The sequence below is a fragment of the Vigna unguiculata genome, chromosome 10 (assembly GCF_037176805.1).
Source record: "Vigna unguiculata cultivar grain cowpea cultivar isolate G323 ecotype 2 chromosome 10, ASM3717680v1, whole genome shotgun sequence".
Lineage (NCBI taxonomy): Eukaryota > Viridiplantae > Streptophyta > Magnoliopsida > Fabales > Fabaceae > Vigna > Vigna unguiculata.
In genome coordinates this window covers 8,628,088-8,644,431 of record NC_140801.1, presented here as the reverse complement: position 1 = coordinate 8,644,431, position 16,344 = coordinate 8,628,088, and the positions used below count along the sequence as shown (strand labels likewise).

The window sequence follows — 16,344 nt, the reverse complement described above, 5'->3', positions numbered from 1 at the left end:
GGCTAATTGGGTGGAGCGAGGGTTGATAGAGCCGTTTCACTAAAACAACGGTCAAACTCACTCTTCATTACCCAACATCACATTTTTTTTAATATAGGTGCTAGCGAGGGTTAAGCCCATGCTGAAGTTTTATTTATTAAAAAAATATTAGTATTATCGAGGGTCAAATCCTCCTTCACAACAAAAAAAGTGGATCCTCCACGACAAAAATAGTGTGGATCCTCCATAGCAAAACAACATCACAGTTCATTCTTTATAAGGTGAAATAGTTGCAAAAGCAATAGAAATAATTAGATAAAATACAATAAACATAATGTAATTTAGTATCCAAATTCTAAACAAATTATCTAAATAAAAAATAATTTATCTTACATTGAACATGAACTTAAAAAAAGTGACTAGTCATCGAAGGTGGACCTGACTTGTACCTGTTGAAATATCACAAAGATTTTGCTTCATCATGACGTCCATTTGTTGTTGCATCAATTTCAATGTTTCCCCCACTTGGAGTACTTTTGAATTGTAACATCATATTTTTTATTAGCATGACATGATTGTTCTTTTTCTTCTTTGTAGTGGTGGCAATGCGGGTCAACCTGACCCGTTTAGACCAGACCCACACTTGGCTCGCAAAATGCTGGTCAGGCTGGCCCACTTTACATTTTCAACATGGGCTGAAAAATCTGGCCCGTAGGCCTGTGGGCTAGCCCTCCTATTTTTTTATTTTTCTTTTTTTTTTAAATTATCATAAAGCTTTCAATGTTCAACCACCAAATTGGGAAACTTTAACAAGTTCACAAAATTAAGCAAAGGCTTTGGGGAGTTAGATGATAAATTAATAATTTAACATTTTGATCATATTCATATTCGTACTTTGTCATACACGATGTATTCTTCAAAGTTTAGCACATTCAAAAATCATAGTTTATCGCCATAGCTACCACAATACCAATAGTATCAAGCATGCCCACCATATCAATATCCCTTCATTAATCCTTGCACTAAATGGGCACAACCTCCTTGATTGTATACTGCAACTCTATAGCAACCTAGACCTCCATACTAAGCCAATGTTTTTGGACCACGACCACTACAACAAGCTTTCAATACATCTTTCACACCATTTAATGTTTGGTACACACCTATGGACATTAATGCGACCTTGCATACTCTTGCAATCTCTTAACCGAATGAGAATTGGTATATGGACACAAGTGTTATCTATCATATGATGACAAATCATGGTACGCTCTCATCTTATTTTTATTAGAGCAATGATCACAATATTGTTGTTGGTAATGATCATTTGGTTCCTATTTGTGGTCATTGAAGCATTACACTATCCATGTCCCCATCCTCTTTTACACCTAAACAATGTGTTACATGCACCAAAACTCATTAAAAACCTCATATTTGATTATAAATTTATAACTAACAATTTTTTTATTGAGTTTATCCTTTGGGTTTTTAGTGAAGAACTTGCACACGGGGAACCATCTAATGAGGTGTAACAACTTTAGGGATCTCTACCCCAATCGTCCCAACTATCAAACAATCTCTCCACTAACATTTTCATCAACCTTTACAACTTTGTCTTCTACCTTGTAGTGCAATTGTTTAGGTCATCTTGAACCTACTATTTTAAACTCTTTTCTTTGTTAAAATTTTATAAATAATAAAGAAAATAATGTTTTTGACACTTGTCATCTTGGTAAACACGTGAAATTACCATTTAATGTTTCTTGTTCTTTTACTAAATTTCATTTTGATATTATCCAGAGTGATATTTTGACATCACCTGTGACGAAAAAAAAATTCTATTTATTTATTTATCATTATTGTTTTCTACAATATACTTATAAAATTTAGAGGCAAAATTATACAATGATATCTAATTATACTTAAATTATTCACACATATGTATATATATTTACAATACTATATGCATCTTATATCCACACCGTTTAATACATCTTATATTTCTTACATTAGAAGAGGAAGAAATGTTATTTATATACATTTTCCCCCTCATACACTGGTTTTCAAACAGGTGGAGGGAAAAAGTTATGGATAGAGTTTACTTGGACTGTTGGGGGTAAATAGAAGGTAACTTCGAATTGTCCTTCGATGACAATCGACGCGTTTGTCCTTCGATGGTCACAAAACTAATTTTACTCTCAAACCAAACATGTACTCAATAATTGCACGTCATCAAAGTTTCATTGAGAAGTCAATTTTGCAACATTTTTTCACAAATTATTATCTTCATATAAAGAATATATGTTTAGTGGAACCCTAACTCTCAATCAATTGAACAAACCGTACAAAGCAAAGAAGCCCAGACAGGTAAAAGTAAAGAGAAGGAGGCTCGAACTAAAGCTTAAACAAGACAACCAAAGCACGACTTACCTTGACAGTCGGTGCGATAGTGAACGTGGTAGGTTCCCTCGACTGTCGGTGCGGTAACAACCACGGTAGGGTCCCTTGACGACTAGACGACAACAAATGTGGTAGGGACCCTCAACAACAAGCTCTGTCAACCCACGAATGTCACGACAAGGTCATGGTGGGCAGTGGTCAAGTCATGGCAAGGCTAGGGCAAGGTCATCTCATTGGAGGGAGTTTGCTTTGATTCTGAAATTGGGGGAGGGAGGCCAAAAAACTAAAAATGGGGGAGAGAATCTAAAATGTAATTCTGATTTCATCGATAATTTGCATTTTTTCCTGTAGTGTTCTTTTAAACAAATTTGTCAACATAATGGATTGAAATTTAGGTTATCTTATCCTTACACCTTTCCTCGAAATGGCAAAGTTGAATGACATATTAAATCCATTAATTAACAACATTATTTGCACCTTATTAGCACACTCATCCATGCCACTTTCTTTTTGGGACCATATTCTTCAAATGGCCACTTATCTACCAAAAATTCTCTCCACTAAAGTTATAGGATATCGTTCCCAAATGCAAGTCCTTTATCACAAGAATCCAATATTTTCTCATCTTCGTATCTTTTGTTATCTTTGCTACCCCATATTTCTAAATACTACAATCAATAAGTTGCAAGCTAGATCCACCATGTGTGATTTTCTAAGATACCCATCAAACCATCAAGGTTATAAGGGCAATGATCTTTGAAAGAGAAAAATAATTATTCTCCATCATGTAATTTTTTATGAGACACAATTTCCTTTCTTAAAATCCACGATCTGTCTCCAAGTGAGTATGACACTTTAAGATGACACCTTTTTCACACTTAATCCATCTCATACATTGTTATGTTCCACAAAATCAAATAACACAACCCACACTTCCTTTTATACAACCTATCACACACACAGGCCCAAGCTCTCAATCAGTGTCACCCTCTACTCAACTGGAACCATCCCTTCACACCAATTAGCTCTCAACCTCACCAATTACTTCTCCCTCTTCTCAAACCTCAACTCACCATCACACAATAACCAATCTCAACCCTCACGACATGACCACTCGTAGTCAACAAGGCATAATTAAATTAAACCCAAAATACACCCGTAATTTGAGTGCTTTGACCACCTCTATTTCACCTTTACTTAAGAATTTGATGAGTGCTTTATATGAATCCAATTGGAAAAATGCTATGAGTGATGAATATAATGCTTTAATTCAAAACAAGACATTAGAGTTGGTACCTTATCCCCTTAATGTAGATATAATTCAGTCAATGTGAATATTTAGACATAAACACAATTCTGACAGTTCTTTTAAGAGATATAAAGCTTGTCTTGTAGGTGATGACAAGTCACAAAAGAAAGGAGTAGATCATGATGAAACTTTCAACCTAATAGTGAAACTAGTGACCATTTGAACGATTTTAACCATTGCTTTCTCCAAATCATGGCCCATTCATTAGGTAGGCATCACAAATGAGTTTTTACATGGTAATGAAATCGTTTAAATGCATTAACCTATGGGTTTTAATGATTTCTCTCATCCTGATTATGTTTGCTTGTTAAAGAAGTCACTTTATGGCCTAAAGCAAACAAGCCCCTCATGCTTGGTAGAAACAATTTGCAAATTATATGGCATCAATCAGTTTCAAACATTATAAATCGGATCACTTGTTATTCGTTTATCATAAGGAATCTGATATTCCATATATTATTGTGTATGTTAATGATATTGTCTTTCTATAGGGAATTTTCCACTAGTCTTACATATTTCTTCCATTTTGTAAAGTTTAATTTATTTGTATTATCAACTTAAATTATTTATAGATAAATATCTAATAAGAATTCGCTAACATCCTAACAATCTACACTTCAATTCTTCTACCTTTTTCTTTAACGATTAAAAGAATAAAAATAAAAATTCATTTAAAGTAAATTGATAGTTTTAAATTATAATTATACAAAATATCCAAAATAATTTCCCAACACCCACATTTTCACCCTCGGGTTCTTCCACCTCTTCTGTTAGCAATCAAAAAGAAAAATCATTTGATAGATTTTTTTTTTTTTTACTTTTAAATAGAAAATACAAATAATTAACAAATATTTCTCCATTAGTTTTTTTTCCGTAGAATGTTTAGTAATTGGATTTTCAACTTGTTCTTCATAAATGAGCCTAAACCGTGTTAAAAAAATGATTATACAATGTTATAGTTAAAGAAAAATGTTAAAAACTCAATCAGAAACAGAAATCATATAAAAAGAGAAATAAAAAAACCTTTTGTTGATTGAAAATATGTATAATAATAATAATAAAGATCCAAAAACTAGTTATAAAAATTAATAACCCATATTAACAGCAGAAAACAATCACCGAGGCATAGAAAGAAATCCAATCAACAAATAATCATTTAAATTTGTATGATTTTGAATACTTATAAATCTTCTTTAGATTTATTCTTTAGTCTTTTAAAATCTCAATTAAATACCATCAGATTTTATTGTACTCTATCTTTATAAATCTTGATTGTTCACCACAAAATTTCTTTATAAAATAAATGTCTTTCAAAATTTCAACAGGTTACCCCCTTTTAAGTGAAATGAAACTTTTGCTCTCCAAGTGGCAATAAAACCAAATTGTAGTATCGTTATTGTTATATGCATATGCCCAGTTATCTTATAGTTTTTACCATTTTCATAATAGAAAATTGAAATTTCAAACCCTAAAGCTCATCATAAAAGAATTCACAGAACAAATGACACAGCATACACAATCAAATGCACATTTGATCATCATTCTAACCACCGAAATGTTGGATTTTACAATCTACCTTGTGCTGGTTTCACCTCCCTCAAAAGAATAACTGTACAAATAAATGATTTGTTGTGTGAATGGGAGATAGATAACCATTGCTAAAATTTTTCCTTAAGGATACCTTGATTGTCATCACATTTCAGAAGTGCCATTCGCTGGGACCTTGAATAACCTTGTCTGTTATTAAGAATATCAATGTAATTTCGAAGTCTGTAACGATCTGAGTTTGTCAGCGAAAAGGGAGGATTAAGAATCAGGGATGGTCCTTCCACTAGAAGAAAAACTAACAGACGAACAGCTTTTGAATACAATGCAGCTGCACTTTCCATGTCACCCATGAGTTCTTCTACCTGCCAACCAAATATCAGAACACAACCTCAGCTTGGATCACCAATGAAGTCTTCATGTTTGCTTAATTGTAGCATATCATTAAAAATGTCTGAGATAACCTTAATTTTGTACAATCAATGATGTGAAATCTCTTTTTATATACATGCTTAAAATAGTATTTTCAAGATGGACTTTGATCACCCAGGCCAAATGGATGAAATGAAAAGCAGGAAGAAATACTCACACCCCCATGCCTTCCAAAAGCAAGAGCAGATTGAAATATTGTCTCCATTGCATCTGGCATCTCGGTGTTTCCTGCAATCAAGACAGAAACGGTCTCCATTATTATAAATTTCATATTACTATGTAATAAAACTACAGGAATCTGTGTCGCTCTCTTGCACACACACCCAGAAAGGTGACACTTGCGTTATAATTATTACTTTACATTTCATGTATGTCATAAAAAGTGCATAAAATTTATTGTTCATCTCATAAACCAAGTTTAAACATAAGAAAACTCTTTTAAATGTTCAAGGGTAGAAATAGCTTAATTTAAAAGAAAAGAAAAAGGAAGGGGAGTTAACTAGCCATTTAGCTAAAAAATTAACATAAAAGATGCCATACCAGGCTCAATGGTCTTGGCAAGCTCTTCAGCATGCTCAAATTCCCTCAAAAATTCACTTTCAATTTTAGATAATATATCCTTCGGCCATAGGGTGTTTCCCTCAAGGCATTCTTCTGAATCAGGACTGCCATGCTTCCTACTGGCACTCCTTCTATATCTTGAAGTTTCTTGATTTGGACTTCCTTCCATGGCTGAGGCAGCTTGTGTATGGCATATGTGCAGTGCTTGCTTCCAGATTGCAAGAATTACAAGCTGAATAGAAAATGCTTCCAGATGCTTTCCTGCCTCCATCTTTACCATTTTTAAGAGTGAGACATGGAGTGGTCCAAAAGCAAAGTATCATTAATATTACCATAGTAACACAAATGAAAACTTAACATTTAGAAAACTTAGCCCACTTTAAAAAAAGTCAAAGGCAGCAACACAAGACACCAAGGTTAAGTAAAAGGGAAATAAATTTCAATCATTTCCATTTCCCACGAAAGGGAAGGATCCTCATAATGCGCACAGAATGAACAACGAAATTGCTATATTATTACTATTATAAGTACTATAATAATAACTACTACTGGAGATATAAGTGTGACAAATGCTCATGTATCTACACTTTTGCTACTAAATGAAAAAAAAAAATAGGTTACCCCAGTAAAAGCAACAGCTACTGCAGTAGTTATTATAAAAAAAAGGAAAAAATTACTTTAACACACTTTTACACTCATTTGAAACATTATTTTTCACTTTCCCATTACAAAAAAAAAAAAAACATATTAAATGAGTGTAAGTGCTCTTGGCCTAAAAAAAAGTTACAAAAATGTTATTAGAATAAGCATGTTTCTAGTGCAATGAGTACACCAAAAGATTGGTATCTCCAGAGTGTAATAGTTTGGGGACAAAATTAATGGTTTGCAAGAAAACTAAGAGCCAGACTACATCATATAAGATCACAGTTGTGAGCAAACTTTCAGCAACATTTACCTTCTCATTAACTAACTCGGTGATGGCAGATGCACACTGTTGCAATGATTTTACCCTGGTCATGCAGTGAGCTGATGGCTGTTCATCACTTATATCCATTGATCCAAGCGAAGTCCCAGGGGCAGAGTCCTGGCTACCTGAACTTCCAACTTGGTACATGCTATTTGTATGTGCACCAACTATTGGCATTGGAGCACTTGGTCTGGTGATTGCACTAGAAGACTCTTGAGGTAAACTACCAGACCTATATTGGGTATGGCTGGGCCTGGAAGCACCCACCGAAGATGAAACATCTATAGGGGGCCCTGGCACCAGAACATATTCTTGATCAATATTCTCCAGGGAATCCGTAACTGTCACATATTACAGAAATATGAGAAACATTATACATAATTTAGAAAGGAAAAACCTAAATCCAACCTTGAAAAAAGAAATGGAAACAAATTTAGCTTGTATGACCTTTTGGATAAGGATTTGCGAACATCTGTTCTGGAGATTCTAGCGGATCAGTGAGATCTCTTGAAATGTTATGGTTGTCCAATCTCCTATTAGTGTTTTGAGATCTTTGTGTCATAGTACGAAATGCAGAATTAGAATTTATGTTATTAGAGATAGGAGATGTTGATTCTGCTTTATCTAGTTTAGAATTTAGATCAAATCCATAGGTGGACTTTATTGAGGACTTTTTTCTTGAAAAGGATGGACTCCCCTCAGGGCCACCAGAGTCGTCATCTAGGATGAAAGGCAAACAATCTTCTTGGTAATTTTCCTCAGTTCTTCTCAAAGGGTCAGATACTGTAGAAAAGAACCCACCAACCAGCCTTGAAGAACTTCTACTCCTGCACACTACAAATTATTTATATTTGCAAACTGAAAAACCATAATGACCATAAATCATAAGAGACTGTGTTTTTACCTCAATGGCTCATCATCCTGTTCTCTTTGCTTCTGAGAAAGAAATGGGTGGTTAAAAAATTCTTCGAAAGTTAGACGTTCCACTGAAATTAAAAAAAAACAGACACAGAAGAAAGAACAATATATTATAATAAGAATAATGACACAACTTATAAGCTTATATCATCCATCCCCTTTTCCTTGTTTCTCTCACGAAAAAACTGTTGAAAAAGTAGAGTATGAAAGACTGTTGGTTGGAACACAACGAGCAAATTTCCTCAATTTATATTTCATATTAATATTAAAAACTAAAGATTATTACAAGCATATTTTATCATTCAATCATCAGTTCACCAAATCAAGCTCCAACTATTATTAATCCCCAAATTAATAATTACCCCTTAAATGGAGGGCAACTCTTCCTTAATTCATAAGATTCTCTTCTAAAGTTACCTTGCCTATACTCCGAACGATGTGTAATAACTTACCATGTATCAGGTATTTATGTATCTAAATGTTGCCCAGAAAGTAAAAATAAGTATTCACCTATTAAGTGGTCCGATCTACATTATAAAAAATAACAAAAATCAAAATACCCCTTTATTCTAGTTGATATGGTATTGGTTAGCAGGAGAATGAGTTATCTAAAAGCCTGAAACAGCAAGGACAAACAGATTTGTCAGCTCAATTTTATGAAGGAGCTGTCATGCTGATGCTAACCAAAGCAATCTAATTTTACATAGGCAGGTTTGAAACACATGTGTCCACCTTCTTTACTGCAGCTAGTTTCCCAGGAAAAAGTCAATAAGTGACACCAAGGATATCTCATGCCATATTAGAAAAATAACAATACTATATACAATAATTAAATAAACTGGACCATAAATTCATCCTTAATTTAGGATTCAGATTTTAGTCTAATAAAATCAAAACATACCTGGATTCCGGCGTAGCAATTTCTGACACAAATCTTTGCATTCAAAACTCAGACTTGGGATATCAGATGGAAACTGCAATTCTGTCGATTTCAAAATATTCTGTAGTAACTGCAGAGTTCATGATTATAAGTTACATTAAGTTAACTAAGGCAGAAAAATGTACCGATTTGGACGACAACATTACTTATATAGCACCAAACTATATACATTATTGGTTAGAAAGAACAACTTTGTTTGCATTGAGAGAATATTCAAAAGACTACAAAACGGGCACTATATCAATTTAATACCTGTATTTGATTGTTTCCAGTAAAAGGTGTTCTCCCAGTAACCAGCTGAAATAAGATTGCACCAACACTCCAGAGATCTGCCTGCATGTTTAATTAGATTTAAATGGAAAGGAAACTAATCATGAATGCTTTGGTTTTCCAAAGATATTAAAATTGAAATCACCTTAGCGTCATACTTCTGCAGTTGCATGATTTCTGGAGCCATATAGAGTGGTGAACCACACAAGGTTTCCGCAAGGCCCCTAGGTTGCAGAGATCTGCCCAAGAAGAAAATTGTGGTTTAATGACTACATTACATAAAGGAGTATAAGAAAGAATACCCAAACCATTTTATGAAAGTCTGAGAGATACACACAGCCAAAACAGAACAGAAGAATGTCAAAGCAAGAAAGGTGGTATAATTTGTCAGATCACAATGTAAAGACTTTTCTTGGAGGTTTTACATAAGACTGAAAATATGATAAAGAAAAGCTTAAGGGAATGAATATCTCTCAGCTGATCTTTCTTATTTATAGAACAAAATTACATTAGAAATAGCAAAAAGGTACAAGAAATTAATGCTAAGAAGTAAACAACTCATATAGCATTTCAATGACCAATACAAGGATTTTGCATTAACTAACTAATAAATAACACCAACTGCAAAAGATAGATCAGATCTAGTAATAGTGAGATAAATAAGTTTTCCAACAACTCTCTCTGGGTCAGAGAAGGTTCATCTTGATCTACCACTTGGTAAAGATACAAAGGAATAAGAATGAATTTGAAAGTGTGTTGTCCTCTCTAAGGATTTCATATTCATAATAATTTTAAATATATCAAATAAAATATATGAGAACGAAGAGAAGAGAATTAGAAAAGAAACATCTAGGAACTAGGTCCAGCTTATTCTAACACTAACATAATTTTTTATTTGGATCCATAGGACCATCTACTGGTCCACAAACAGTCATGCATGTTTCTTCAAAGATATCTAAAGCATATTTCCTATGAGAAACCACAATGCCTTTCTTTAACTGGATCCTCTCTCTCTCTCTACCTACCTATTATAACATTTTTAAACCCACACTTGTCTGTATTATTATGATCAACACATTTAAAAACACATTTTCACTAATTATCTCAAGTCAAATATTGAGACACATACATAAAAATTAGCGCTGGGCTTTCATGATGTCTTAATCATTTTTTTGGGTTCTTCAAGATAGATTAATGAAGTAGAATAATTAGGCTACCTTGCAAATCCAAAGTCAGCAATCTTCAGCACTGACTTCTCATCATTCTGGGAGAGAAGAAGGTTCTGTTTCAAGGGCGATAATGATTACCATACTTAGATAAAATAACAATGCAACCTTCATACAAAGATTAAATTTAATATAGAAGGGGTTCAACTAGGATTCTGAACTAATGAGACATAAAACAATAAATAGACATTTATGTTTTATGAAATAGAATCAAAATAAAAACCTGTGGTTTCAGGTCTCGATGAATAAGGTTATTATCTCGAAGAACTAGTAGACCAGCAGCTGAAACACAGAGTAGTCATTTATAACTTGAACATTTAAGGAGAACATAACTGTATACAGTTGAAACATACCCAGCTGCTGCATGAAATGCTTTGCAGTTGCCTCTGGTACCCTTCCATGGCGTTGAATGTACAAGGACAGATCTCCCCCTTTACAGTATTCTAACACAAGATGTATCTTCCCAGGAACCTACATAAAGTGAATTACACTTCTAATGAGAGACTTTCTTTATGCACCAAAAAATGCATATTTCATTTGACATCACACTTACCACAAATAATAATTTCACCCAGATCAATCTATTCATAGCATATAACTTTCTACAATACTTATTGAAACCTCAGAATTTTGGTTTTGAGTAAAATAAGCCAAAACTAATACTTAAAAACAATCCACAGCCTACAGACAACATATTTCATCTGCCATCAGCACGAAATAAATCCAGCCTAGATTTTAAACAACCATTGTCATTTTACAATCAAATGGTCATTCATCAATAATTGCCACTCCTTCGTTTTCCACAATATTAAACTTTTGTTTTGGACTAGACTTAACTCAATAAAACTGGCATATAAAGTGAGGGTTGCCTCCCATTTTATATATTAAACCACCACCCTTAATGTGCAATTAAGGCAACCATAATGAGACCACAACTAAGGTGGGTTTGGAGTGAGTGTAGCTAAGAAGGCTTTTCAACAGTCCTCATGCCTATGCCTTCCAGTCAGCAGCATGGCAATTGCAAGTGGGCCCAACAACGGATCTAGGATAGAGGTTCTGATACAATCTTAAACTCTAGTTTTTTACCTAACTTTGGTCATATCTCTAGTGAATATGATGGTACTATACCACCAATCTTGAGGCTGCAATCCACACAACTGCCAAAGAGACCATGATTGAGGCAATCAATGCAGTTTTCCAACATATAAAAAGCTATTTTTTCCTACACTAAACGAAGCTTCATGATCACGACTTCCCCCATTTCAATTAAACAGCAAAATACTGCATCTTGTTAACTTAATAGAGAGCGCATACATACTGCTTCTTCTCAAAATTAGAGGAAAGCAGTGAACCTGGGCAACAGTAGGATGCAGTTACACCCCAAAGCAAAAAGGTTCCCTCCTATAAATAATAGGATACTAGCATACACAACCATATAGTTTTATGCAGAAACCCCCAAAATGGTAAAATCTGTTTCCTCTTCAAATCCCACAGTACATCACCCAAATAGAAGCAACCGGGGTTATCATGCCCCCAGACACTTTTTCAAAGGTTTTGTTTATCCAGTAGTCAAACCGCAGATTGCCAACATTCTTTCTCACCACTAAAAATTACTAAATATTTCCAGCCCCAGATAAAAGAAACATCACCAATATAAAAATTACCAAAGTCATCATCACTCAGCACACATTTCCAAGCTCTTCTAAAACATCATCACCGCTTCACTGTAAATAATATACACCGTAAAACCCAAAAGCAATTTACTCAAAGCAAAAAAAGTTATAACAAACACTCCTAAACAAATTATCCCAAGAATAAGAGAAACCTCACACTAACAACAGTTTCCGAAATTCCAAATTACACAATAGCTTCAACAATCCCCACCAACCCAATGACTTTGACTAAACTGGCAATACACCCCAGGCTTCTGAGGGATTCAAGTCCAACATATTACATCCTTGGAAAGGAGTGCTAAGTTTTCAATTTAACTAAGTCCCAGACCAAGAATTAATCATTCAAAAACCTCAAACTTATCAGGGTCCCACCAAACAGTGAAAGGCTTTATTACAACAAAAACATTCCACACCAAAAACAAAAGAAAAAATCGACATCCAACCTGAATGATATCGTGCAAACAGATTATGTTAGGGTGGTTAATCCGCTTCAAGATGAAAATCTCGGACATGAGGCTCTCCTGCAACTTCTTATTGAGGCGAAGCGTGGCGATCTCCTTTATTGCCACCTCGGTTCCGTGTACCTTGTGCCTTCCGTGCCACACCACCGAGAACGACCCCGCGCCGATTTGCCTCCCCACCACGTACTCTCCGACCACCCTGTTCCGCCCCACTGCCTGTGCCATCGCCGCCGTCGAATCCGAAACCCTAGACTCCGAAAACCCGATTACCGAAAACGGATCCTCCTAACCACTTTCTCGGGTTTTGGATTTTTGCAGAACACGTCCACGGATTGGGTCAGAAAAGTTTCGAAGTTTTTTTTGTTTTTTTACACAAATGCGAGGTTGCTTTTGAACAGACACTTTACTTTGAGTTGAGAAGATTTATTATTAGTGTTATAGTTATCGAAGACACGACAATTATATAACTATTATTGTTATCATCTTCATCCACCAAATTCTTATTAATCTTTTTCATTTATTAAACTTAATTCCATATATTTTACACAATAATAACTTTTAATTTACTATCATTGTCATCGTATATTGTTTTTAAAATAAAAGAGAGATATAAAAAAGAAAAGGTAATATATAACAGTAATTAAAAACTAATGTAATAAATTTAAATGTTATGATTGCTGTGCAGTTTTTCACAAAATCGTTTTTTTCAGTTCGTATACTAATATAAAAAAAAATTGTTTATAAAAATCAAAATTAAAGCTTTGAAACTGTTGTGTCGTAGTTATAAAATAAATAAGGATAAAAATATTAAAATATATATATATATATATATATATATATATATATAAATTTTATATATTGTTATATATTATTATTTTTTACTTTTAAGCTTTCATTGATTTTTCAATGTGTTTAAATATATTTACCTTTCTTTCTTAATTTTCACCGTAGTTATCAAGTACTATGCAGAAGTTAGAATTCCCTATTATGAAAACATACAGATGGGTTGGTTGGAACCTAATCCTGATAAGTTAATTAGTTCAAAATTTTCCACAAAATCGACTTCATGAAGTAAGTCAAAAAAACCATTCAACTTTACTAAAAAAAAACTACCAAATTTAGTCAATTATATGCTTAATTCAAGATAAAGTAGATATTACAAGACCCTAATGACATTATAATTCTAAATAAAGATCCTATTATATGCAGAATAAATAATAAAAGAAAATTTCTAAATAATAACTAATTTTAGTGATCAATAATTGTTAATAATTATAGTGACAAATTCAAATACCAATTTACAAAATAAAAAATTATTAATTATTAAAATAGTCACTATTATGAATAAAAACTTATAATTGATCACTAAATTGGTCTTTGAAATTATCTATCAAGATTTTGGTTACCAAAGAAAATTGGTCATTAAAAATTAACTATCAAAGTTTTGACTACCAAATGAATTAGTTTATAAATTAGTCTCCAATTAATTGGTGAGTAGTTTAGTGACCAATTATAATTTTTTATTCATAATAATGACTATTTTAATAACCAATAATTTTTAGTTTTGTAAATTAATATCTAAATTGGTCACTATAGTAACTAACTATTTTTGGTTTCTAAAAATTGAGGATTTTCTTGTAGTGAAACATCACAAGTCCTACTTAAAAAGATGCAACTATTGTTTTTTTTTTTACATTTTTGGTGCAAATTTACCAAAAAATTACGAGAATTGACAGGTTTCAAATATATTATGAGTCATGGCCTAAGTAGTGTATCCACACCATGACTTCTCCATTGAAATCGTGTCCATGGCATACGACTTTGAGTTTGGATTCTGAAAAATAGAAGTTGTGCTTGGTAAGCACAACTTTAGTGTAAATGGGATTGTGCTAAAGTCATGTGCAGTTAAAATTTGTAAAATTAGAAATTGTGCATCTCTAGCACAACTTTCTCAAAAACAGGTAACGAACAAGTTGTGCTTCTACCTAACGACTTTCAATAGCAAATGTATGAAAAAAGTGGTGAGACAAAAAAGCTTGATCTGACATAGTCATAGTGACCATGATTAAGTTTCTTTTGGGGTGTGATGTTTCAAACAAGTTTTTAAACTTTCCTATTGATTAAAAAGGATTAGGATGTTACTTGTTCAAAACCAGGTAAAGTGATATTTCGAAAGATTATATTAAATGTTGTTATCTCTATCAGATAAGCACAAGGACTCAGTTCAGTTAACTGGGAAACAATGTTGAGCTTTTCTTAGTTCATGGTGTTTTCTAAATTCTATGAGATTAAATCCTCCAAAAGAAATACATATTGCACTTGAACTGCACTTTTTTCTCCTCCCGCCATTATAGGTTGTTCTCATCTGTCATGACCAAAGCTAGCTGAAACAACTTGTTCTCCTTCCAACTCCACCCACACAAACCCTAATGCATGTTGAGTGTATGATTGCAAAAAATGAAAAATATGCTTTGTTGTCATTAGACTCCATCATGATTTCCAATTTATAAAATGAAATTTAAAGTCATTTCCTAATACCATGACTTCTTCATCACCAGCTTCGATGAAAATAAATCCCCTAGTGCACGATTTCAAATTCAGAAATTCTAATTGAAAGCCATTAGCCAAAAGCACGACTTTTTCATTACTTATTTTTTAAAGAAGTCATGTTAGAGGTGCACGATTTCTAATTTTACAATTTTTAATTAGAAGTCGTCATACTCCTACACGACTTCAACACAATGTCTTTAACACTAAAATAGTGCTTACAAACACAACTTCAACACAATGCCTTTTACACTAAAATAGTGCTTACAAACACAACTTCTATTGTTTAGAATTCAAACCCAAAGTCGTATGTCATTGACACGATTTTAATGGAGAAGTCATGTTGTTGACATACGACTTTGCCCATGACTCGTAATATATTTGAAACTAATCCATTCTCGTATTTTTTTTATAAGTTTGCACCAAAAGTTTAAAAAAACTTCCCTTCTACATAAAACATTATCAACACAAGATACCACAAGCTTCATTCAAACATTTATACATAGATTGATAGCACCTTTAATTAACTATATCTTTCTTTCTTTTGTGATATCTACTTATCTATTTATCTCTCTTTTTACAAGGTCTTCAAAATGAAATAAGTCCAACCTTTACCCAGGACTAACACATCATTGGATGAATAAAGGTCATTTGTTCTTATTTATCATCTTATATCATTGTCAAGAATATCTCTTTATATGTTGAATCACTTCTTACTCACAAAAACATGTTTCCCTCCACCATGTGATTATTGCTCTTTTTTATATATACCAGGTAATTGCAAACCACAATGTATATTGTACTAAAGGAATTGAGATGGTATTAATTATACAAATTGATATCATCTAGGAGTTTTTGTCTAAACAAGATTAACAATGTGAAGAACACTAATCAAGTATTGAAAAGTGATAAACCTAGCTAATTTAGGTAAAAACTCATTAGAGTATTATAAACATGCATTATTCACGAGGTGAACACTGTCAACTTTTTTAGTGCATTTATTATATTGCTTACATCTTGGTGGCTTAAGTGTTGGAGTGTCTTTGCAAGCACAATTAATATCCCTCTTAAGATACATGAAGAGAATCATCCATATCATAAGAGATGAGACATGTA

At 33.2% G+C, this 16,344-nt stretch overlaps 1 protein-coding gene across 2 annotated transcripts; it reads right to left on the bottom strand.

Moving 5' to 3' along the window:
- Positions 1-5,200: 5,200 nt before the first annotated feature.
- LOC114166872 (serine/threonine-protein kinase ATG1c-like) lies at positions 5,201-13,102 on the bottom strand. Of its 2 annotated transcripts, none has more exons than XM_028051748.2 (13): positions 12,664-13,102; positions 10,901-11,018; positions 10,771-10,829; positions 10,539-10,603; positions 9,467-9,560; positions 9,304-9,384; positions 9,013-9,121; positions 8,098-8,179; positions 7,641-8,014; positions 7,182-7,534; positions 6,206-6,497; positions 5,823-5,893; positions 5,201-5,598 (listed from the first exon to the last, which is right to left on the bottom strand). In XM_028051748.2, exons 1-13 carry the CDS (start codon positions 12,904-12,906, stop codon positions 5,347-5,349), a joined length of 2,193 nt encoding a protein of 730 aa, XP_027907549.1. In that variant the 5' UTR covers positions 12,907-13,102; the 3' UTR covers positions 5,201-5,346. The 2 variants fall into 2 exon arrangements, with proteins under 2 accessions (XP_027907549.1, XP_027907548.1); XM_028051747.2 differs by having other exon boundaries at positions 7,641-8,020; positions 12,664-13,101.
- Between the last annotated feature and the right edge of the window lie 3,242 nt (positions 13,103-16,344).

Coding starts and splice junctions, on each gene's coding strand:
- LOC114166872 (XM_028051747.2), bottom strand. CDS start 12,906: ATGGCACAGGCAGTGGGGCGGAACAGGGTGGTCGGAGAGTACGTGGTG. Junction 9,122..9,303: donor CTGGAAACAATCAAATACAG/GTATTAAATTGA, acceptor TGAACTCTGCAG/TTACTACAGAATATTTTGAA. Junction 7,535..7,640: donor CGCAAATCCTTATCCAAAAG/GTCATACAAGCT, acceptor AATATGTGACAG/TTACGGATTCCCTGGAGAAT.